This window comes from Lipotes vexillifer, unplaced genomic scaffold, assembly GCF_000442215.2.
Source record: "Lipotes vexillifer unplaced genomic scaffold, Lipotes_vexillifer_v1.1 scaffold1122, whole genome shotgun sequence".
NCBI classification, from domain to species: domain Eukaryota; kingdom Metazoa; phylum Chordata; class Mammalia; order Artiodactyla; family Lipotidae; genus Lipotes; species Lipotes vexillifer.
Window position 1 is genome coordinate 1,193,233 of NW_006798649.1, and position 26,542 is coordinate 1,219,774.

General features: G+C 37.2%; 1 protein-coding gene across 3 annotated transcripts in view; it reads right to left on the minus strand.

Annotated features, from left to right (window-relative positions):
• The window catches only part of RBBP5 (RB binding protein 5, histone lysine methyltransferase complex subunit), a 35,753-nt gene that overhangs the window by 7,334 nt on the left and 1,877 nt on the right, over window positions 1–26,542 (minus strand). For 2 of the 3 annotated variants that reach the window (XM_007470677.1, XM_007470678.1), the window contains exons 2-12: window positions 16,492–16,517; window positions 15,476–15,648; window positions 7,904–8,044; window positions 6,955–7,117; window positions 5,671–5,780; window positions 4,490–4,609; window positions 4,258–4,411; window positions 4,089–4,160; window positions 3,308–3,425; window positions 1,935–2,004; window positions 986–1,215 (exon numbers count right to left, since the gene is read on the minus strand). In XM_007470677.1, coding sequence (XP_007470739.1) covers window positions 986–1,215; window positions 1,935–2,004; window positions 3,308–3,425; window positions 4,089–4,160; window positions 4,258–4,411; window positions 4,490–4,609; window positions 5,671–5,780; window positions 6,955–7,117; window positions 7,904–8,044; window positions 15,476–15,648; window positions 16,492–16,517 — 1,377 coding nt within the window. The remainder of the gene's footprint in view (window positions 1–985; window positions 1,216–1,934; window positions 2,005–3,307; window positions 3,426–4,088; window positions 4,161–4,257; window positions 4,412–4,489; window positions 4,610–5,670; window positions 5,781–6,954; window positions 7,118–7,903; window positions 8,045–15,475; window positions 15,649–16,491; window positions 16,518–26,542) is intronic. The other variant, XM_007470679.1, reaches the window with a different exon arrangement.

Here is a 26,542-nt window from a genome sequence, read left to right on the forward strand (position 1 = left end):
GCCACATGGCCTATGTGATTCATACGAAGCCACAGCAGCTCTAAATGGAAAAGGTAGCTCAAAGACACACTGATACTTTACCACACAAGCCACAACAGGAATGCACATGTGCACACTGGCATGTGAGACCAGAAAGGGAATGGGCTTTGGTACACGACAGACCAGGGTAAGAATCCAGACTCAACCATGTAATTAAAAAGGCTCCTAGAGTCAGACTGTAAAAGTAGGTAGGAAGAATTAAGGTTCTCCAAGTCTGACTAGTACTTTACTACCTAATGAGAATCTTGGGGGAGAGGCAGGGTATTTAAACAAACTGAGCCAGATGTCAGGAGACTTAAAGTATGTCATCTTAGGCAAAGTACTGAGGGCAGAATCTCCCCATTTTATTTTATTTTTTTTTTTTTTTTAAATTTATTTAATTTAATTTATTTTTTTTTAATTTTTTTTATTTTTTTTTATTTTTGGCTGCGTTGGGTCTTTGTTGCTGTGCGCGGGCTTTCTCTAGTTGTGGCGAGCAGGGGCTACTATTGGTTGCAGAGCAGGGGTACTCTTGGTTGCGGTGTGCGGGCTTCTCATTGCGGTGGCCTATCTTGTTGTGGAGCACAGGCTCTAAGTGTGCATGCTTCAATAGTTGTGGCACGTGGGCTCAGTAGTTGTGGTGCTCAGGCTCTAGAGCACAGGCTCAGTAGTTGTGCCACACGGGCTTAATCGCTCCGCAGCATGCGGGATCTTCCCGGACCAGGGCTCGAACCCGTGTCCCCTGCATTGGCAGGCGGACTCCCAACCACTGCGCCACCAGGGAAGCCCAGAATCTCCCCATTTTAAAAGAGAAGTGAAGCAGATGAAATTATTACAAAGTTGTAAAGCACTATAAAAAAGACTCATGGGAAAATTCCTTTAAGGGAAAATCACCCAAACAGGAAATTACCAGATTGTGCTGGAGAGTGGCGTCTGTCAGGTGAGGGAGAGAAAACGTGGCTCTTACCATCATTTGGTACTCCTTGCAGTTCAATATTGGTTGTTTTGGGTTTCTTCTTAGGTGGCTGGGACCCATCTGTTGAAGACTGCCTCTTCTTCTCTGAACTAGCCCCTTCGTCCATCAAGGAGGTTTGGACTGCATCCGGTGGGGGGCCATAAGGATTTTCTTCTGGGTCTTCTACCTCAGGGGCAATGGGTAAATATAATAGAGCCTTTGAATCTTCCAGCTCTTCATCACTATTTGGAACAGGATCAGAAAAGGGATAGGAAAAAAGAGGAGAAAGTTGCTTAAACCATGAACCCTTCCTCTAGGGCAGAATCATCCAACCATAAGCAACAGGTATGGATCTAAAATTTCAAGAAAGCCAAGACAAATAAAAAGAAACCAGACAGGGGCTTTCCTGGTGGCACAGTGATTAAGAATCCGCCTACCAATGCAGGGGACACAGGTTCGAGCACTGGTCCGGGAAGATCCCACATGCCGCAGAGCAACTAAGCCCGTGTGCCACAACTACGGAGCCTGCGCTCTAGAGCCCGCGAGCCACAACTACTGAAGCCCATGCACCTAGAGCCCATGCTCCGCAACAAGAGAAGCCACCGCAATGAGAAGCCCGCGCACCACAACGAAGAGTAGCCCCCGCTCGCCGCCACTAGAGAAAGCCTGTGCGCAGCAACGAAGACCCAACGCAGCCATAAATAAATAAATTTTTAAAAAAGGAAATCAGACAACACGATTAATAAAATCAGTAGTAAAAATAAATGGCATAAACAAATTATTTCACTTTCTTAAAATTTTTCTATCAAGGGAGAAGGGAAGGGATTTCTTGCGCACCAAAAGAGTTATCTCTTTGAGGTCAAAGGCAGATGGGCCTGAAGGAAGAGCCGGGGAACTGAGCAGTACAACCAGAGACTGAGGAGGAGGAGCACCCCAGGCCCAGCCTTCAGCGGCAGCTCACCTGCTACAGAAGGCGGCAATAGGGTCCACACTGGTGACATCCACTTCCTCATCCTCTGCAGCATCAGCCCCTGCAGGACAAAAACACAGCAGAGGTGTGAGAAGAAGTAGAAAACTGCTTTTTACATATAGCTTATGGTTTTCATAAACTGAAATCCAGGAGAAACAAAGGAGGAAAACCAAACAGTTCGTTTTACTTAGTCGTTCTGCAAATATTTACTGAATTTCCACCACATGCTAGGCACTGGGAATAAAGCAATGCCCCAGAAAGTTGGGAACGGTTCTTCAGTAAAAATTTTAGAAGTCTAATTGGGGAGACACATACACACAGATAATTTCAGTCCCATACAGTAAGTGCTACAGTAAAGGTATGTGCAATGTGCCAAGGAGATGGGAAGGAGAAACAACTTCTGCAGAAGTTTGGGAAGGCTTCGTACAACACAGTCCAATAACACTAATACAATCCAGAATATACTGCAGCCCTGACGGTCTTTCTAAAACACAGGAGGCATGTAAGTTATCTAATATCGCAAAAGTGAGGACCAGCACTTTCAAGCTGGAGAGAACTAATTTCAATCCCAATTCCCCGATTCCTGACACCATCAAGTGGCCCAGCAGTCAATGACCCGTGGCATTAATTACTCAAGCTGACAGTGCCAACTGGGCACATTAAGCATTCATACACACAAACCCCTGCCAGACGCAAAGCCCTGTGTTTAGACAACGATGGGGCTATAAAGTGAAATCTTTATTCTCAAGTAACTTCCTATCTAGAAGTTCAGAAGCCAAGAGATAAAAATAACAATGATCACGACCATAATCATAGTAGAAGAGAACATCTGAATGCTCATTATGGCCTAGACACTATAGTGAGCCCTTTACATGAGTTATCTCATTTATTCCCCACAACCCTAAAAGGCAGGTACTACTGTTATCCTTATTTTACAGAAAAGGAAGTTTAGGTTTAAAGAATAAGTATTCTGCCCAAGGCAGTCTGACTCCAGAGCTCATGCTCTTTACCTTCATCTTACTGACAAAGGAGTGACAATACCCAAACAGCAGCTGAGCACCCAGCGTGTGTGGGTGGCTTTGTTAGGTGCCCCATGCATATCCTCATTTAATCATCTGCAATTAGTCAGGAAATACAAAGTGAAACATTAAGAGAGCTGCTTGAGCCCTAGTAACGCCCATGTAAGCCCTGAGTCAATGCCTTACAAATAAATGTTCTAAAAACACTGTCAAAACTGTGTAAGCTTAGGGAAAAAAAATTAGACTAAGTGCTGAAATGAATTTTCAACACAAATTAAGAATGAGTACTGAGTAAAACAATCATTTTTCCTTTGGGAAATACTACCTGCAATTGAGAAATATTACCTGTCTGTTCAGGCTCACTCTTATCTTCATCTTCAATATCAAACTCTGATTCCCTTTCTTCATATTCTACATTTTCATCCAATTCTTTGAAGTCTGGCGCAAATGCACTCCAATTTTCCTATGCCACAAACAAAACATACTACTTAACCGTATGAGAAAGCAGCGGTCTGTAACCTAGACATTAATGATACAAATAAAAGGATTGAGATCAAATTTGGCAGATAATAAAAATTAATGATATAAATAAAAGGATTGAGATCAAATTTGGCAGATAATAAAAATTAGGTATCTACAGTTTTATTATCTTAAGGCGTTTCCTACCTTAAACATTCCATGTTATTAACTGTAGTTCTTTCATAAATAACTGCCTTCTTTAATCTTTTTAAGATGTAATTCTGAGGTAAAATGTTAAGTTTTCTTCTGAGTACACTGATTACAAATATAATTAAAGGTGTTCAAACTAAAACCAAGATGTAAAACAGAAGCTAACTGAGCTGAAAATAAGAAAAGCACAAGAAAACTCTATCTCAGATGAGCAACAGAAAAACGTACCAGGAAGTACACTAGATTTTCTCCCTGAAAACAGAGCTGGTAAATTGACTTTGGACCAAGACCTTACCATTAAAATAAAGCAAAACTAGATGCACTGAACTATTTAATTAGAAGAATCATATGGAAAAGAAAGTATATAAGGTAATTTTGGGCTTTACTATTTGTAAAGTTCTTTGATAAAAGGAAAGGGTATCTAGCTTCAAAGCAGTTAAACCAGAAAAATACTTACTACTTGATTTTGTGCCCAGATAGATACCACTCCACTAGAAATGGATGCTATGATGGGTCGAACAGGATGCCACTAAATTTTAATGAAGCAAAGAAAAATCAATTCTGAGGATGAATCCAAGATTTTCTGTATTACATAAGTAACAACAGCAACCTCTCTTCCTACTCACAGCTACATCCAAGAGGAGTTCTCCTCTTGTCCCATGGAGAATCTTCACCAGGTTACCGATACTCTTCTCCCAGATGTACAGGGCATGCTGCCGGGCTGACCCTGCGACTATGTATTCCCCATCCCCAGAGAAACAACATTTCTTCCATGGGGTCCTGAAGGACAAAGAAAGTACCCAAATAGAACCGGAACCTGACCCCAGGCCATGAATTAGCACATAGGTTGATACATACCTATTCACCAAGTCCTGCAATTTCTGCATGGGTTCAGGCTCTCCGTCTCTTCCACAGGTTAAGATTTCTCTACCATCATAAACTCTGATTATTCGATCTGCTGTGTTAATTAAAAAGCAACTACAGAAAGGATAAAACAATATCAACACCAGAGGTCAGAATCTGTTCCTGTTAACATTTTCCATGGCTACCAGTTACTTAGAACAGTACCATAAGACAACTAACAAATCAGGGAGAGACTGAGTGAAAATCTAAGTAATAGACTAGACTACTTATATATCTACTTGTCACCTTCCAAGCTAAAATATAGTGTGAAGTGAGAAAACGCTTTACTTCCCTTCCTGTGTAATCCCTGAACCCTAGATGCACAAACTAATCAGCAGTATTTGACTAAAATCCAAAACCTCTAAATTGAAACCAGTTTCCCGAATTCACAAGCTTACAGTTAAATATTATATAAATACTTCATTCCTCTGGCCTGCTTTATATACAATATATTCTTAATGAGTTAATAAACTAAATATATCATTCTGGATTGCCCAAATTTTACTGTGATAACACTGAATGTTGGAAACCTGTCTAAAATACAAGTTATTTTACCACTTTCTTACAGACTTCACTAACTGTCTTCAAGAGAATTTGAACATGAATGTCCTCTAAGTATGTATGGTGGTTCCCATACAAAATAGGATGACTGTTACTTCTCTTACTGACAACCTATTTTCTTCTTGTTTCTGTTGATACATAAATCTACTTCTAGCTGGGTAATCAAACTTATCAGAAAAACATCTGAAATTAAAAGGGTAAATAAATAGGTTTTATGTAAGTAAAGTGCATATTCATTTACTATGTGAATTTGTGATATCAATTCTGATTTTAATATAAAGCTCATCTTTACCCAGTGCTTACCATATGCCAGACATTTTGGTTCTATGCACAGACCACTCAGACATCTTGTCTGTAAAGGAACTGCCTGTTAACCTCCCGATAAGATGTGACTGCTGGCTCAAAGCAGTAAATCTTATAAACTTAAGAACCAGATAGTGACAGTTTCTATAACTATTTTCTAAGTAAACTTTAAAAAAAATTAAGTATAATATACACAAAAACTGTGAATCTCAATGTATTTTTGCATTCTACTCACTTTTTAAACTGTCTCTAAAAAGACAGGTCTCACTTACCTGCCCTTCCGAGCAAACTCTATTGACTTAATGGCTGTGGTATTGCTTGTTCCAGTTGTTACTCTGAAGGAAGCAACAAGATCCTGAGAATCTGTTTTTAGGACCAAGATCTAAAGTTTAAAAGAGAAAAATAATAAGTATTCTGATAACTTACAGTAATTAGATTTGACTTCTGTTTCTAAAACTGGGCAAAGACTGGGTGAAAATTTAATATAAATATCTCTATTCCCATGTATTCAATCAACTGCTATTGCCTTTTACCTCTTCAATTAAAGGACACTGTCTTAACCTATTGTTAAAAGATAATGTTTAACATTATCCAGAGTCAAAAAGTAGAAGCAACCCAAGTATCCATCAACAGATAAACAAAATGTGACACATACATACAATGGAATATTATTCAGACTTGAAAAGGAAATTCTGACACATGCTACAACATGAATGAATCTTAAGGACATTATGCTAAGTGAAGTAAGCCTGTCACAAAAAAAAACAAATACTGGATGAGTCCACTTACACAGGTACTAGAATAGCCAAATTCATAAAGATAGAAGGTAGAATTATGGTTTCCAAGGAGTGAAAGGGAGTAGGAAATAGCAAGTTATTATTTAGTAAGTACAAGGTGAGTGCAAGATGAAAAGAGCTCTGGAGATAAACGATGGTGATGACTGCATGACAATGTGAATGTACTTTACACCACTGAACTGTACACTTAAGAATGGTTAAGATGGTAAATTTCATTAAGTGCATTTTACCACAATAAAAAAAACCCGGCCACTCTCTAAAGCAGCCATGAAACTGTACTAGCCCATAAGTCCCAGTCAAAAAAAAAAAAAAAATCAAAGTGCACTGGAACTCAAACTCTAATAAGCTTGAAAAGGACCCTAAAGCTCACCTAATCCAACTTCTTACTACACAAAACTATAGATTAAGCTAGCCTAAATTATACAATATTTGCAGACCAAGATATCAGACATTTTATCAGCAGTATTCCATTGATGATATGATTTTTAAATTTTATAATTTAGTAATGGCCTTTCATTACTAGCATCCAGTGAAGGCTCCCCATCCTTCTCTAGGTCAAATAACCTCTGACTGCTCTAAATCCAAAGAACAGAAATTATTAAGGCATGAGAGAAAAACAGGCTATATTTACCACAGGCAGGAGGCATGCTTAGTCAAGGGATAAAAGAAATTTCAAAGAAAGAACAAGCAAACATGAAATGAGCCAATGCACAGGGTGACTGATGCATATTTCACCAGCTTCTAAGCTTCTACGCTTACCTTGCCTTTTGCATTTCCTGTATAGATATATTCTCCTCGCCTATCAAAAGATGCAACCACGTTCAAATCGGAGTCATCGTCTACGGGCAGAACAACATGTTTGGAATCTGAAAGGGTCAACATGACAGGAGCAGATTTCATGGGACACACGAGAACCTTGTTCCTGTTTAAAAATATGAATAGTACATTGGCTGTTGCTATGATATCAGAAGGCTGACTCTCTGCTCTTTTCTGTAATTCCTATCTACTACCTCATCAACTCTCCCAGCCCAAGCATATTTAAAATAGTGAAAAAGCCTAAACTCTAAATTCCTAATAATAGGGAAATGACTGAGTCAAGTTGTGAGATCTTACCTTCACAAGATATAATTATTAAAAATAAATATGAAGATGTAGCAAACTGGTAAAATATGTATGAAATAAAGTGAAAGGCAAGATACCAATTAAAACTATGTAAAAATACATATTTATGTACATCTAACAGACAAATGCTTTGTGAGCTGTGAGTTGTGAAGCACTGTACAATAAGCTTTATACTTAAAGAGAACTTGACTAAAAGAAAACCTAGAGAAATGAAAATAGTTATATCTCAGTAATAGAATGATGGGTAACTCTTTTTCTTAAATATAGTTTTCATAATGAACCGTTTCCCCTGCTAAAGAAATTCAAATTGGAGGAAAACCCCAGGTAAAGAACAGTTATTATACTTATTTCTACCTTTGCCCATTTCTGAAGTCTTAATTAATATAGGCCAGTTTTTAACTATATACTACAACAGCCTCTTTAAAATCTATTCACTAGATCCAGATAATCTGGAAAGACTATTTTACATAGAAGAGGTTTGAAGAGATGTGGGCTTTTGCATCCTAAAACCTTAAACTGAAATTGTCATGAGCCTGGAGATAGAATTAGACCCACCCCAGGAGAGAATAGCACATATTAAACATACTGATCTCGCGGATGATACTGGACTTTTAAGATGGGTGAAGGGAATCGAAACCTCTGGTCGCAGTCGCCTGAAAGGACATCCCACTGTGACACTATGTTATCAGTGGAAGCACTCACGAGCTTATGACCATCTCGACTCCAGCTGAGAAGGAAAAAGGGTAACTTAGCACATATTCTAAGTTAAAGTGTATCATATCACCCTTATAGATAAAAAAGCATGAGTCACACTTATTGCCCTAACTGCATGGGTCACCAACGTTTCTTCTTCTTTATTTTTTAAACATATACTCAAATCCACAACAAGCTTTCCTAACTAAGCAATAAAAAAGAATGTTTTCATGACATCTTCATATCTAGTAATAGAAGCTCTTTTTTAACAGTTCAAGATAACAGTACAAGTGGCTCAGTGAAAAAAGGGGGACTCAAACATTTTAGAAAAGTATAAAATCAGCTGGCCCTTAAGTGTTGATTTAACAAAAAGCACAGGCTCCCCTTGGGGGGAGGGGGAGGAGTAGTTGAGCTTTCTGAAGCTGTCCCAGAAGTAGCACTGTCATAGTATAAGTGAACCAGTACAGATAGGTATCTGTTATTTAAAATGATTAAGAAAAGAATTAAGGAATTAATTCCTCCTGCTAAGTACAGTTAAACATCCTAACATTATATAGAAAACAAACATAAAAAGGTAAAGAGAAGACAGACTGTCTAAGGACTATAGGATATAAGGAACGACACAGCGGTGAGGTCCTTAGATTTTCTTTTTGCCTCATATATCCTGGACTGGGTGACGGAGATGCCAACAACCCATTAGCATCAATAGGCACACACAAAAAAAGTCTCCAGAAGAGCCAAAGGACTAGGAAAGGACAATCAACAGATGCTAACACACAGATGACACAGGTGTTAGTATTACCCGACAAGGACTGCAATGCAGCCATCAGTAAAATGCTTCAACAAGCAATTACAAACATGCTTGAAACAAATGGAAAAAAAAAAAAGTCTCAGCAAAGAAATAGAAATATAGAGAAAAGAACCAAATGGGAATTTTAGAACTGAAAAATATAAAAACTGAAATAAAAAACTCGAAAGATAGGTTCACCAGCCAATGGAAAAGAGGAAGACAGAATAAAAACTTCCCAATCTGAATAGGAGAAAAAATGGAATGAAAAAAATTAACAGGTCCTCAGGGACCTGTGGGACTATAACAAAAGATCTAATATCTAATATCCATGGCATCAGAGTCCTGGAAGGAGAGAAGAAAGAGAGTAAGGCTTAAAAGTATTTGAAGAGGGCTTCCCTGGTGGCGCAGTGGTTGAGAGTCCGCCTGCCAATGCAGGGGACACGGGTTCGCGCCCCAATCCAGGAAGATCCCACATGCCGTGGAGCGGCTGGGCCCATGAGCCATGGCCGCTGAGCCTGCGCGTCCGGAGCCTGTGCTCCACAACGGGAGAGGCCACAACAGTGAGAGGCCCGTGTACCGCAAAAAAAAAAAAAAAAAAAAAAAGGAATTTGAAGAAATAATGGTTGAGAGAGGATATGGGAATATATGTATACATATAGCTGATTCACTTTGTTGTACAGCAGAAACTAACATAACACTGTAAAGCAATTATACTCCAATAAACATGAAAAAAAATAATGGTTGAAAATTTCCCAAATTTGGCAAAAGATATAAAACACAGCCTCAAGAAGCTAAGCAAACTTCAAACAGGATGAGCCCAAAGAAATCCACTCCAAGGCACAACCTTCTGAAAACTAAAGACAAAGAAAAAAATCTTGAAAGCAGAAAGAGGAATGACATGTTACCTACGGGGAATAATAATTCACACGACAGCAGATTTCACACCAGAAACCATGAAGGTCCAAAGAAAGTGACAGTTTTTCAAGTGCTGGAAGAAAAGAACTGTCATCCCTAATTCTACATCCAGAGAGACGAACTTTCAAGAACAAAGGGATAATCAAGGCATTCGTCACCAGTAGATCTACCCTAAAAGAACGGCTCAAGGTCTCTAAGCAGAAAGGAAACAATAAAAGAAGGAATCTTAGAACACCAGGAAGAAAGAATAATGAAAAGGGTTTTAAAAAATTAAATACTTTTTTCTAGAGTTTTGATGTTTGAAGCCAAAATTATAACTTATATAGGTATCAATATACATAAAGGAAATGTTTAAGACAATTATTAACAAGGGAGGGTAAAGGGATGTAAAGGGAAGGTTTGTATACTTCACTTAAACTAGTAAAATGTCAACACCAGTCGACTATGATAGGTTATGTATATACCACGTAATACCTAGCAACCATTAAAAAGCTATACAAAGAAATACACTAAAAAATACTACAGGGGCTTCCCTGGTGGAGCAGTGGTTGAGATCCCGCCTGACAATGCAGGGGACGTGGGTTCAAGCCCTGGTCTGGGAAGATCCCACATGCCACGGAGCAGCTGGGCCCGTGCACCACAACTACTGAGCCTGTGCTCTGGAGCCCTCGAGCCACAACTACTGAGACTGCGTACTACAACTACTGAAGCCCGCGCGCCTAGAGCCCGTGCTCCACAACGAAGAGTAGCCCTCGCTCGCCGCAACTCGAGAAAGCCTGCAAGCAGCAACAAAGACCCAGTGCAGCCAAAAATAAATTAAAAAAAAAAATAAAAACTACCACAGATAAATCAAAATGGAATTCTAAAAATAGTTCAAGTAACCCATAGGAAGGCAACAAAGAAAACAGAGAAATGAAAACAGAAGAGACAAACAGAAAAAGAAACCCAAAATCAGTCTTTATTCAAATTTTACAATGAAGAGGAGTTGCTGCTGAGGAACTTAGAGGATGCAACACAGTTCCACGGTTAAGAACAGAGGCTCAAGTCAGATTTACGCTCAAGCCTAGACATTACAACCTTCTAGCTGTGTGGTCTTGGGCAAGTTATACAGCCTTTCTGAGCTTCAATTTTCTCACTTATAACATGGAAATAATAGTATCTACCTGCAGACTCTTGAGAGACTTAACATTAATACATAAAAAACTCTCAGTGCAATACAGTGAGTGCTCAAAAACCATTAATTATATTAGAGACAAGATAAATGTATTCCCAGACTTGTAACTCACAGCAGAGGAAGGCAGGAGTAAACTGAGGAAGTGAATGTGGAGGGACTAAGCTCAAGTCTGCATACAAAGGACTCAGGTGCCTGTGTCTCCCACAACCTCTAGAATACTCCCAGTCAATCAGAAGATCCTTCTGGAGAATCTAAAAAAGAAGATGCCTACAGATACTGTAACTTGAGGGTTGATAACAAAAAAGCCAATGGTCCACCCAATTTCAGTAGATGATGGGAGGGTAAAAGGGTGAGATAAAGCTCACATATACTGTAATAAAAAGTCATGGATAAGTTCTTGAAATTAACAAACTAAGAAGAAGTAATATGCATAAATACTTTAGAAATATGAAGACAAATATCAAGAGAAACAAACCAAAAGAATGGAAGTACACTGGGAATGGGACATTATTGGAATATTGGGAATGGGAAGAAACAAGGGACAGCTTCTGCTGCTGTTCCCCTAAGCATTTTAGCACAATCTATGAAACAGAATGTTAGCTATATTTCCACTTTTCCTTTAAACCTTCTGCATTTTAATAACTTTTTCTTTCATAGCAGGCTTGTATTTCTGTTATAATAGAGGGAAATCTATTTTTAGAAATTAAATTATAATCAGAGGTGAAACTAACAGGGGTTTTCCCATTAAAACTAACAAAATATTCTTCAATTCCAAATTCCGTAAATTCAAGAATTAGGGATTCTCATACATCCTCACATCTGACAATACTGTTTCTTTCCAAAAAACAGACAGGTCCTTACTAAGTCTAATATCTTAGAGTCTTAAACATCATTTCGTTCTACCTATGGCCCTTATCCAGTGTGACTTAATATCTTCTGCAGCATCCCTATGAAGAGACAGCAAGCCAGACAAAGCAGGGCCAGTCCCATTGGTAAGTTCTTCCCTGGGCAGTCCATCCCATCCACAGACACCTTTGCTTGCGAGCTCAACTCTATTCTAAGGTAACATTTGTTTCCCTATAAATCCCGTTCACTACCTACCAGTCCTGCTTCTTCTCCTTAGGTCAACTTTTCTGTCTTGCACATGTCAGTTCTTTAATAGCTGAAGACAGCTATCATGCCTATCCAAAACTTCTCTTTGGTGAAATTTTCTTAGTCCCTAACATGTTCAAATACTACACAACAATTAAAATAATACATAAAGTTATATACTAAATGAGGATGAATCAAAGAAAAATGCAAAATGCATAAAACTATAGATCATAACTCTCATGTATACTTATGTATACCAAAAATTAGGGAACAGTTAAATAATTATGATGCATACATACTAAGCAATACTATATGTACACACACACACATATATCAACAGAAAAACATCCACTATATATTAAGTGGAAGAGCAAGCTAAAAAACAAAATGTATAGTATGTCTCCATTTTTTTAAAAACATACACATGTATATGTGTATGTGTATTTTTATACATGCTGAGGGAGATACAGCTATATTTTACAGAAGAAAGATATATTCCATATACTCTAATACTACTTACCTTAAGGAGTAGACAAAGAGCTTTCGTTTTTTACTCTATATACTCATATATTGTTTGAATGTTTTAAAGTTCTTAATAATCAAGTTTTGTGATAAAAAGTTTTAAAATGTTGCGGGGAGAGGGGGGAAATCTCTCATTGTTCAAACCCTTTGACCTAGCAGTAACATACTTTTGGAAGTCTACACTAATGAACAAACATAGATCAAATGCCTACTGGGCATCTTCACTAAGATATCCCCACCCATCCAACAAGTACCTGAATGCCTACTACATACCAGGTGTAATGCTACAGTAAAATGGCAGACAAGGTTCATATATCACAGCACCTACCATGTTCCAGGGAAGATACTCATAAAACAACTATTTGTAATAAAATACAACAGGAGCCACACAACCGTGATCTCAAATTCACCATTATCACCCTCAAATCTTACATTTAACATCTTCATCCAAGCAGAAAACCTGAGGATCATCTTAACTTCTCTACTTCACTTACACCTCTTATCTAATTAATGCCTAAGACCTCTTATTTCTACTATTTCTCACATCTGTACCATTCAGCTCCATTCCTACTGCACCTATTCTCATCAGCTCTAGCCTAGGCCACTGCAATCCTATCTTCATTCACTGTCCCCTTCAATCTCTTTCCCACATGCTGTTCTAGAGATCTTTCTAAAATAAAAAGCTCATCGTGTCACTTTCCTTCCTAAAATCTTTTAATGGCTTCACAGTACCTACAGGATAAAGCTCAAATTCATAGTGTGGCATACAATGTGCTCCATGAGGACCTGTTTACCTTGGCTGTTGCCATGTCACATCTCTGATACCACAATCCAGCTAATCTGAACTACCTGCAGTTCCCCATCTTACCATGCTTGTTTCAAGCTGATGTGCTTTTCCCTGTACACCTTCTGCGTGGAATACAACTGGCAAACACCTAGTCATCTTACAAGTTTGAGGTTAGAAATTACCTCATCTTTGAAGCCTCTTCTGACCACACTTCTCCAATACAATTGATCATTTCCTCCTTTGCACTTCTGCCTCCACTAAATCTCAAATATAGTTCTTATGTAGGACCTACAAAGCCTTAGTACATGTAGCTGTATGCACATGTACCTCCCCCTACCAATCAAGAATTTCTCCTTACTTGTTTTTGTGTCCCCAAAACCCTAACCCTAACCCTAACTGTAAATGCCTAAAGCAGTATCTGGTATATAATTCATGTTTAATGTTTGCTGAAGAAATGATTGTATGAGAGAGAAACTTTATGTGCAAAGACACTGACTGAACATTATGTAGCAGAGAAACAAAAATGGTTAAGTAAATTATGGTTTATCTATCAGAAGATATTTAGCCATTAAAAAAAAGTTTTTAAAGGCTACACCAGCAGCAAAATGTCTGGTCACAGTGTTAGACAGGAAAAGACCAAAATATAAAATAAAACATAGCACACTTACAAACTATGCTTTTTATTTAATTTTTAAAATTTATTTATTTATTTATATTTTTTATTTTTGGCCGTGTTGGGTATTCGTTGCTGCGCACAGGCTTTCTCTAGTTGCGCAAGTGGGGGCTACTCTTCATTGCGGTGCGCGGGCTTCTCATTGTGGTGGCTTCTCTTGTTGAGGAGCACAGGCTCTAAGTGCACAGGCTTCAGTAGTTGTGGCACATGGGTTCAGGAGTTCTGGCTCGTGGGCTCTAGAGCGCAGGCTCAGTAATTGTGGCACACGGGCTTAGCTGCTCCATGACATGTGGGATCTTCCTGGACCAGGGCTCAAGACCGTGTCCCCTGCACTGGCAGGTGGATTCTTAACCACCACGCCACCAGCGAAGTCCTATGCTTTTTAAAAATTATATATAGTAACAAATCAAAATATTTACAGTAGTAATATCAGAGTGGTAAGACTATGGGAGATAGTCTTCTATCTTCTACTTTGCCGTATTTTCCATAATTTTCTAAATTATTATTATTTTATAATAAAAATACACGTATATTTTTAGTGATAGTTCTAAAATTAGATTGTGATGATCACTGCACAACTCTGAATATATAAAAAACAACCAAATGTACATTTTAATTGGGTAGATTTTATAGCGTGTGAATTATATGTATCTTAATAAAGCTGATAAAAATATATGTAACTACTTAAATCTTTATTGCAAGAGCACAACAATAAAAAAATAAATAAAATGCAAAGGAACTGGAAAGAACCTAAGAAATCATATAGGCCAGTTCTCTCATTCTGCATATTAGAGAAAAGTTTTGGCCAAAGCCGCCAGTTCATTAGTGGCCAAAGCTAGACTGGGATTCAGGCCTCCTCCCAATCCAGTGCTTTATAATACCACTGCTGCTTATATTTTGACAAAAGGAAACATGTTAGTTTAATAAATCTAGATCTGATTAGGTGTTTTTGGTCCCAAGTTCATTTAAAAGAAGTGCTGCCCCAAAATAAAATTTTCTGAAACAGATAGTCCCTGAGAATAAGAATGAAATCAGTGGGATTTATATAATACCCGATTTCAGCTCAATATATTTGATGGGAAGCCTTACTAACTACAATTCAATGAAGGAACAGGCATGTTTGTGTTCACTAAAACTACTGTAATTCAAGAAGATGGACAAGGCTGGACACTTTGACTTCCAAGCTGCCCTCGTAACCAGGATTTTTTAATTCTAAATGAAAGGTCAATATCACAAGTATACTACAGCTGCAATCTGTAGATGTCTCATTTCAGTACTGAAATATTCTCAGAGCCTGATACAGATCCATATTACAATAAATTTCTCCCCCAAAGGTGTTGAAAGCAGCATGGATTCAAGGTCTCCATAAGCTATGAGAAATTATGTTACTAATGGCTGTATATTTAAAACTCTAAATATTAAAATTTATCTAATGAGACTGGCAACTACACAGTCACCATTCATCCCCCCGATTTAACTCATATTTAATACATTAATTTTAAAATTCCTTACCATAAGGAACAGACTGGATGAATGTGCGCACTAATTATTTTAGCAATGCCTCTTGTCAAGAAATCCCAGATGACAATTCGGCCGTCATTACAGCCAACTGCAAGCAGTGTGCCCCACCTGTTAAAGGTGCAAGTCAGGGCCATGCTGATACAGTCCAAAGTTCCATCAGCTTCCTAAAGATTAAAATGAACATAAGAATATAGACAATAATACCCAGGTATCCAAATTATTTCTTAAAGTTTCTCTAGCATCTATGATAATTCTCTTGAATTTAAGTTATGATGCATACCAAAATAATCTCTATGTGTGTTCTCATATCTATTAAACTAGCCCAAATGGAGAAATATTTATAAAAGCTAACAGAGAATTTTTAGAAACAGATGTGACCAATCCCTTGCATTACTACTATAGCTTCGTACAAATTCTCCGGAAGGCAATTAGGCAAAATAAAACAGGACTCACTAAAAGAGTCATCTTACTGGTCAAGTAATCATAGTTCTTGAAATTTATTCCAAGAAAAATAAAACAAAACCCCTGTGTAACATTAGGAAAATCAAATAAATTTATATTAATATCAAGCCATTTAAAATAATGACTACATTAAACACGCTCTAAGTATTACAAAATATTTTTACATGTAAAGCACACTTATACCATACGTGTTGATTATTACTATGCAAAAATACTGATCAAAACTATAAAAGCACACAGAAAAAAAATTTACATGAAGGTGATAGTACTGTTTGTGAAAAATGCTTCAATCAAAAGTATTTTTTTAATTTAAAGGGAAATGAACTGTAAGATTTACAACATTATGTTGAAATTTCCAGCCAACATTGCCTATCTACCTCTCCCCCTGCTCAAAATTAAACATTTAGTTCCCTTTTATAGCAAAATATCATCATATTTAATGCTTCTATTGTCAAGAAAAAAAAAAAAGATGAAAACGTAGTTTCCACTCAAACATAAAAGCCAGGGAGTTACCGTTTTCTAAAATCACAATACAATACTCTTACCTCTGGATAATTCTGCCCAAAGGACTCTGCAACAAAGCAAAGGAAGAAAGTTGATGGAACATGTGCAACATACCAGGAATCCTACAGCTCACAACTACCGCTCACAAACAGTGTACAGCAGTGGATGTTGCAAAGTGTGGATGGAGAACTGGCACCCTTTCAGGGACTCCATGAGGTCACACCTATTTTCATTATCACACCAAGATGGTATGTGCCTTTTTACTCTCATTATTTCACAAGTTTACAGATGAGTTCTCCTGAGGCTATATGAGCTGTGATACTGAAACAGTATGAATGCAGAATCCAGCCAACTTCTATTGATATTTAGGCAAAACATTAAAGAAATTTGTAAAAATGCAAAACAATGCCACTCTTCTCACTAAGTAAGTTTTGTTTCAGAAAAGTTATTTTTCATAAAAATGTTATTAATGTAAACATGTAATGGGGTGTTTTTACGGTTATTTTTATGTAACAAACTTTAAAAAATCAAACCAGTCAACTTATCTTAAAACCCAACTGCTCTCTTAAAACCTTTATTAAGAGCAGCCAACCAACAGGGTTCCCTTCCTAATAATAGTACTAAGGCTGTAACATAATCTGGTAGTTGGTTAAACACACAATTCTCTGTATTAATTTCTTAAGCAAATAACATTTTGGTACAGACATCCCTGAATACTTTTCCTATATTAAATTTGGCGTTTATACATTAGTGATAAACATTTTGAGCTATAGTACGATACTGCCTGCGTGTCAGAAGTTTAATGTTTAGAAGTTTAATGCAGTAGCAACATCTTTATCAGTATTTACTTATGTTATTACCTAAACATTTTATTAGCATGATATTTAAACTATACTCTGAGAACTACAGATCCAAGGAAGCTGTTTTACATTTAGGACATCCAAATAAGATTTCATCTAAAAAATAAGTTTACTATTTTTAGTTTTTTACCATATGATCCAGCAATTCCACTCCTAACTATATATTCGAAGAAAATGAAAATACTAACTCAAACAGATACATGCACCTTAACGTTCACAACAGCATTATTTACAAAAGCCAAGATATGGAAGCAACCTAAGTGTCCATCAACAGATGAATGGGTAAAGAAGATATAGAGTATGTGTATATATATGAATATTTATATAGATAATATTTCTCAGCCATAAAAAAGAATAAAATTTTGCCACTTGTAACAACATGGATCAATCTGGAGGGTATTATACTTAGCGAAATAAGTCAGAGAAAGACAAATATTATATGTCACCACTTACATGTGGAATCTAAAAAATAAAACAAATGAAAGAATGTAACAAAACTGAAATAGGTTCACATATATAGAGAACAAATTCATGGTTACCAGTGGAGAAAGGGGATGGGGAGGGGCAATATAGGGATAGAGGATTAAGAGGTACAAACTACTATGTATAAAATAAATAAGCTATAAGGATATACTGTACAGCATGGAGAATATAGCCAATACTTTATACTAACTTTAAATGGAGTATAATCTACGAAAATATTGAATCACTGTCATACACCTGAAAGTAACATAATACTGTAAATCAACTGTACTTCCATTTAAAAAAAAAAAAAAGTCTGAAAACCAGTTTTATTACATTTTGTCCTTTATAAAAATTAATAGAAATCAAAACAGTGAAAAGATTAAAACTAATCAGAATACAGGCCCTAAAGTTAAGAAAACTAAAAGAAAGATGAAAATAAAGATGAATAATTGCCCCCCCCACAAAAGGCAATTATTTTGGTTTCTCTAATGTGCACCAGACTTGCGTGTCTGATTGCATTCAAATACTAAAGACAAGAATGAAATGAAAAGCTGAAACCAGATTAAGATAGGTTATTCTGAAAGAACCTTTTTAAAATTACTAAAGTCATACATGTAGGTAATACAGATATGTGTAATTAAAAAATGATAGTTTAAAAAAAAAAAATGATAGTTTCCTCCCTGCAACCCACTTACTAAGGTAAAAGCTTCCATATATTTCTATATGCTTACACAAACATTAACATATTTAAGGTTTGTTCTTTAAACAAAACACTACACATATTATATGTATTATATGTAATATATGTATTATAATAATATGTATTAACAAAATATCTTATATATATTTCCAAAGCAATAATATAGATCTATATTCACATGATTGAGAGAAAAAAGGAGTATTCATTGAAAAATTAAAAACAAAACAAAAAACCACAACCTAAAAATATGAAGTACTCAGGAAGGAGTAGAGTATGACTTGCTGTGTTCAGAGATGGGAAAGCCATATTTAAACTTCTGAGAGGAACTCCCTGGCAGGCCAGTGGTTAGGACTCCGAGCTTCCACTGAAGAGGGCACAGTTTCGATCCCTGTTCAGGGAACTGAGTTCCGGCATGCTGCGCAGTGTGGCCAAAAAAGCAACAACAACAAAAAGATTCTGAGAGAATCCAGAATCCTGGGACCATTTTAAATGTATGATTACCCTTCAACACAGATTACCCCTGATTTTCTATTTTTGTTTTATGTTTTAGGTGTTGTGGGGTTTCTTCCCTTTTTTTGGAGGGTCATCCTAGTTAACAGGATTATATAAGGAGTTTAAAGGAACACAAAGAAAAAGTGTGTATAAAAGAGACTAAGCTCATCTGGGCCACTTTGGTTGAAGAGCCTGAGCAAGAATGCTGTCAAGTAGGGTTATGGTAGCACGAGGCCACTTCCCCTAGATGCTCAAGGCCACTTTTATATTCTCTATCCTCCCACCATCTAACTACCCATCATCTAACATTTAACATTTTGTTACAATTAGATTCTTAGGCTTGGTTCTAAAGACCATGAAAGGGGGTAAAAAAGATGCCCAAATGTAGCTGCCAAAGAGAAATAAACCCTGGTCGGATTTAACTTCACAGTACACTTGATAATTCAAAAAACATGAATGACACATTTCCAAAACTGATTACAGAAGAAAAGTCCTTGACTGGGTCAATGAGGAAAAAACACATTGAGAGGTTGTTAAAGGCCTACCATTAAAATTTTTTTTAAATGTTTAATTATAAAAAAAACTGACAGCAGGCCCATATGGTTTTATGAGCAATTTCTCCGAAATCTCAAGGTGCAGGTAATTACTATGTTATTCAAGCTATTTCTGAGCAGAAAAAAATATGTATTCGTGTTTTATAAAGCCAACATAGCTGATACCAAAACCTGATAAGATGATACAAAAAGAAAACAAGAGTCTCTTTCACTTAAGAACATAAATAGTGGGACTTCCCTAGTGGCACAGTGGTTAAGAATCTGCCTGCCAATGCAGGGGACATGGGTTCGATCCCTGGTCCAGGAAGGTCCCACATGCTGTGGAGCAACTATGCCTGTGTGCCACAACTACTGAGCCTGTGCTCTAGAGCTCACGAGCCACAACTACTGAAGCCTGCACGCCTGGAGCCCGTGCTCTGCAACAAGAGAAGCCACAGCAATGAGAAGCCCATGCACCGCAACAAAGAGCCCACTCTCCGCAACTAGAGAAAGCCCACGTGCAGCAACAAAGACCCAATGCAACAAAAAACAAATAAAATTAAATTGATTCTTTAAAAAAAACCCAAAAAACAGGGCTTCCCTGGTGGCACAGTGGTTGAGAGTCCACCTGCCAATGCAGGGGACACAGATTCGTGCCCCGGTCCAGGAAGATCCCACATGCTGCGGAGCGGCTGGGCCCATAAGCCGTGGCCGCTGAGCCTGTGCGTCTGGAGCCTGTGCTCTGCAACGGGAGAGGCCACAACAGTGAGAGGCCAGCGTACCGCAAAAACAAACAAACAAAAAACCAAAAGAACACAAATAGTACAGGGTATTTAACCTCTAGATTCTGCAGAAATGAAAAAGTAATTTCTAGCAGTGTATATAAGTATAACCGAATTCTAAACACAAAAAATCTGGAGTTTATCATTCTACCATGTAAGAAGGCATAATGGAATAGCAAGGGGAAAAAAAAAAACAGGCCTACTCCAAACTCGTTCCAAAGGAACAAACAATAGCACAATGCACTCTAATGTATTCAATATATCCTTGGACAAGAATGTTTAAGAGCCATACAGTCCTGAGTAGATGCTGAAAAAAAAAAAATTTGCTATAACTCAATAGCTCATTCTAATAACAGCCACATCTAATAGAAAATACAATAAATGATAAAAACTATTAACCAAAAACACAACAATTATCATTCTAAAAGGTGAAATATTAAAACCATTTCAATTAGTATCAGCAACTAGAAAGGGATATATCACCATTATTAGTTAATATTCCTCTTAGAGGTTCCAGCCAGTGGAATAAGAAAATGAAATAATTGGTTTAATTGACTATAAGAGATAAAACTATTTCTTTTGCTGATAATACTGAATACCTAGAAAACACAGAAATTCTATTTTAAAAACCACCCAAATTAATAAGAAAATAAGGCAAGGCGGTTTGATACAAGAAAAACATTCAAACATTAACAGCTTTTCTTTAGGTTAGCAATTAATATCCAGAAATGAAAATGAAGGGGAAAATTCCACTCACAATGGCTACAAACATAAATATTCAAGGAAAAAATGTAATAAGAAAGACATGCCATGTATGAAGAAGAAAACTATAAAATCTTAGTTAAGGCCGTAAAATATGAATAAGTGAAAAGACAAATCTACATTCTGGGGTGGGAAAGCTTAATGGCTTTCTCCAAAAACTAGTAAATTTTATGCAGTTCCAGATGGATTAAAGACAAATGTTAAAAAAAAAAATCTGCATGTACTGTAAGGTTGCTGATATATGATAAAGATAACATTTAAATTTAGTGGGAATTTACCTAATATATAGGGATAGACAACTGACTATCCATCTGAAAGAAAAAACAGCTCCAGTTCCTCTCTCATACCACATATAAAAATAAATTTCAGGTAAATTAATGATTTTTTAAAATCAAAAATCTTAGAAGAAAACCTAGGAGATCCCATGTATAATCTGGGAAGACCTTAACCAAGTTAGGAAAACCGAAAGAAAAGAGAAATACATTTGATTATATAAAAACTGGAACATTTTGCATGGCACAAGTTCCCATAAACAGTCAAAAGATTTAGAAAAAATTGGCAATGCAGATGACGGACAGGAGTTGACATCTACACTATAAAGCAAGTCTATACACGAATAAGGAAAAATGATCAAAAAGAAAAGATAATGTGAATAAACAAGTCACAGAAGAACAAAATGAGATGCCCTCTAAACAAAGGAAAACATCAAATTCAGAGAAATGTAAATCAAATGAAAAATGAGATGCCACTTTCATCCATCAGACAGGAAAATTTAGAGAGAGAACACCTGCTGGGGGGGAAAGGGATATTGCCTATAAAAATGGGAACTGTTATAGCCGTTTGGAAAAGGAATCTGACAGCATCTATTAAAAGCAAAAACATACACAGTCTCATCTCAGTAATCCTACAACTGGAAACCTAATCTCCATAGATGTAAACACAACAATGGGACGTAAGAACAAGGGTATTTAAACTATTGTTCTTGGTGGCAAAAAAAAAAAAAAAAAGAAAAGAACTCCCCACCCCCACATTGGAAACAAGGTAAATACCCATTATTAGTGTAATGGATGAAAAAATTGTAGTATTCAAATATGGATAAATTACACTAATTCTCTTCAAAATTTTTATTGGTGTTACTTAAGTGAAAAAAAAGCAAGACACAAAGTGTATATCTCATTTTTTTGTTAACATTATGTATATACACACACACACATATAGGCATAGAGAAAAATATGGAAGGAGATACATGGGATTATCAACAAAGAATGGAGGAGGCAAGGGAAAAAAAGAACACTTTTTTTAAAAAAGCATTTATAGGGAATTCCCTGGCAGCCCAGTGGTTAAGACTCCATGCTTCCACACAGAGGGCACAGGTTCAATCCCTGATCAGAGAACTAAGATCCCGCAAGCTGCACGGCACAGCCAAAAAATTAAAAAAATAAAAAAGTATTTACAGTTAAGTTAAAATTTGATATCATGAGTGTGTATCTACATGAACGCATTAAAAATCCTTAGTTCTATTATCTCCTAATGTGCAGGAATAGTATCTCGTAGCATTAAGTGAAGAAAGCAAGTTGCAAAAAATGTGTATAAAAAGTTCTATTTCTGTAAAAAAGCAAAAACAAAGCCCTTACAAATTGTATTTAATTATATTCATATGAGCAAGGAAAAGGTATAAAAGGATAAATTCCAGACAGTTACCATTTGGAAAGGAGGAAAAAGGCAATTTTTTCTCTATGCATATTTGTATTGTTTCCACTGTTGTGATAAATATGTACTGTATATGTTAATTTGAAAAGCATGAATTTAAAGAACTTTAATGAGTTTTCTAGACTTAAACTCCTGCTGGCTTACCATTTCTTTGAAGTGCTCAAGCCTGCATTTATCATTAGTAGCTACCGCTTACTGAACGCTTATGTGTCAGACTCCGTACTAAGGTCTTCTACATACTGTCTCATTTGATCCTCTCAATTCACTATTGAGTACTATCATACTCCATTTCACAGATAAAGAAAGTTAGGATTAAAGGTTATCCCCAAACTGACAGTTAAAAACTGGCAAAACTGGAACCTGACCAAGAAACCCTACTCTTAACTATAACTGCACTAAAAAGCCTCTATAATCTTGCCCAAATTTGACCTCAAGGTTACTAGTTTATGATTTGCAAAACACATCTGCCCTTTATTGAAAATAGTCAAAATTCTGCACATCTTCTTTCTTTCAGCATGTCTTCTTTTCTCTCCCCAAATCTCAAAGATCACCGACATTATTTCACATGCCAAGTTCCTTCAAGGCCAAGGAATATAATTCGACCAAGAGAAGTGAGCTAAGTGACCCACCTAAAATCTCTGCCTATTGAGGACTCTTCTTGGCAATAACCAATGATCACTTCATTTGTTCAAAAACAAACAAACAAACAAAAATCCTTTTCCCCAGAGAAGGCAAAGGGAAAATAAGAAGTTAAGCATTCCTCATGGAAGCAACCTAAATGCCCATCAACAGACAAATGGATAAAGAAGATGTGGTACATATATACAATGGAATATTACTCAGCCATAAAAAGGAATGAAATTGGGTCATTTGTAGAGACGTGAATGGACCTAGAGACTGTCATACAGAGTGAAGTAAGTCAGAAAGAGAAGAACAAATATTAACGCATATATGTGGAACCTAGAAAAATGGTACAGATGAACCGGTTTGCAGGGCAGAAATAGAGACACAGATGTAGAGAACAAACGTATGGACACCAAGCGGGGAAGGCAGTGCGAGGGGGGTGGTGGCGGGGTGGTGGCGTGATGAATTGGGAGATTGGGATTGACATGTATACACTAATATGTATAAAATGGACAACTAATAAGAACCTGCTATATAAAAAAAATTATAAAATAAAATTCAAAAAAAAGAAGTATTCCACTTCCCTTTTGCCTATAAATTATAAAAGCCCAGAGTAGGTGCATGAAAGATATTTGTTGAGTGTTGAATGAATAATTTTGGTATTACACCATCCAGCCCAACCAAGAAGGAAACTTCTTTGCTCTTAGCACTCCACATAATGTTAAAAACCCTTTCTAGTTGCCTCATTTTTACAATCTTTGCCTTCAGTCACATTAGCTTTCCTGACACTGTTCTTAAAAGCTAGTGCCACCCTCATATATTCACCTTCAGAATGTGCCCTTCTTTTGTACATGCCTTTTTGGAATCTGAGTTTAGATTGCTTTCAGTGCAAGCACACCAGTTCCCTCAGGTGCCTCCTCCTTTTTTCCCAGTTAGGACCCTTTCACCAAACTGCCTTTTAGCTTTCTAGGTCTTGGAGTAATATCTATTCTCTAAATTGCTGAACATCCACCTCCTTAAAAGCTCGGTTACCATGAACTTTAAAATTTTGTGGTCCTTTTCTCCCAGTGGAAGTATTTTCGACTTGCCAACCAATTCCTCCCTACCGTAACAGTTAGGTCCAGAGTAGCAGTTTCCATTCCACTTCCTCAATCTAACAGGTGATGACACAATCCGCAGCATTTCTTTTTAGAGAAATGCAACTTGCAGGTGGCTAAATAACTGATCTTACCACACCCCAATCTGATGCCATCACTACCATAATTACTATATTTCCTTGGCTCCAGTCTGGCCTCCGTCATCAATCCTTAAGAAAACTGCTACAGCCAACTTTCTAAGCCCCAAATCTCATGTCACTTACCTGCTCAAAAATCTCCCTTGTTAAACAATATGCTGAACTCCTAAGTATAATTTTAAAAAGCAATAATCTGGCCCCAACCAGTATTTTCCATTTTATCTTTGACTAACTCCCCATTAGCACCTGGGACAGAACCTTGCAGAATCCACCCTAAGCACCAGCTGTAAACTGCTAACCATTTCCAGAATATATATCACATGTTCATGTCTCAGAATGTTCGCCCCTACTGTTCTCTGCACTGGTAATTACCTTCTCCATTTGTCCCTCTGGAAAAATCCTCCTCCGTGTTTACCGTCTGCGTTAAATGGCACTTCCTCTATAAAGTCATCCCCAAATTCTACCGCCAACCCCAACAATGCAGAATTAATTGCTCTTTCAGCTGGATTCCTATAATGGGGATCCCACTATTTATTGTGGTTCCATTTCATAGTTATTTGTTTATGCCCCTATCCTCCTAGTTTTATGTATTTATCCAGGGCAAAAGCTGTACCTCATTTCAGTGTTTATCAAACATTAGGAGCCAATCCACCACAAATGGATAAATCATTCAGTGAGCCATACAATATAAGTTTTTTAATAGATAAGAAGATATCAGAAGACACTGAGCATAACAATTAGTATCATTTTCAGAAACAGTTATATGTGTATGTATATATAATGGACTGTGATAGAAAATACATTTCTTACAATGAGCTGTAGTAAAAGTAAGTTTGAAAAACTCTTATTTAACTTTTACCTGCAGTGCCTACTGCCTAATACACAGCAAGGGCTCAGAAGTGGTTGCAGAGGTAAAAGCATTTGAGTGTTCACATTAAGAATATATTATCATGGGGCTTCCCTGATGGCGCAACGGTTGAGAGTCTGCCTGCCGATGCAGGGGACGCGGGTTCGTGCCCCGGTCCAGGAAGATCCCACGTGCCGCAGAACAGTTGGGCCCGTGAGCCGCGGCCACTGGGCCTGTGCTCCGCAACAGGAGAGGCCACAACAGTGAGAGGCCCGCGTACCGCAAAAAAAAAACAAAACTGTAATTCCTTTCCTTCATCTTGCCAGATACGGTTTGGTATTCTCCCTCAATCACATTACTTCTGTTCCTTTCTCCTTTATATCTGCAATAATTAACTTTCTTGCTGTAAAACTCAAGTCATTCCCATAGAGATTTATATCTTTTGAATCCAGCCAGCCTTCTTTTAAATTGTCTAACCTTCCAATGCTAAATATTCCTTCCTAAGTTTTACCCACATGAATCTTCTGTATCATACAAGAAAAATCTTTCCCATCTGCTCTTTCTTCCAAGGTATGAGCCTATCTATCACCTTTCCTCCATAGTTAAGTTTTTAAAAATAAACATCAACCCTTTGTCTCCAGTCCATCTCACTCATCTCCCTAAAATCATTGTAATCCAGCTTCTGTTCAAGTTGCTAAGGAGCCCCAAGTTGCCCAAGAATTAAGTTGCCCACGAACTAAGTAGAGTAGCCCTTTCTCAGCTCTTAGCCTCAACTGCTCTACAACTGCTTCTATGGAAGACACCACACCAACCTGCATTCTCTTCTACCTCTACATGAATAAACATATGAAAAGCACTTGAAAATAGGCCTAGCTCATAGTAAGTACTATGTAACTGTTAGTTGATATATTATCATTTAGTCCTCCTCTTATTCCCTAAATATAGATGATTGTCCAAGATTCTGTCCTCAGCAGTTTTCTTTTCTTCCCCTCCCACTTTCTCCCTGGGTCTTATCATCCCCTCACAAGGTTTTGTCTAGCCCACCTGTAGGAAGGTTACAAATCTCTCTCATAAATCCAAACC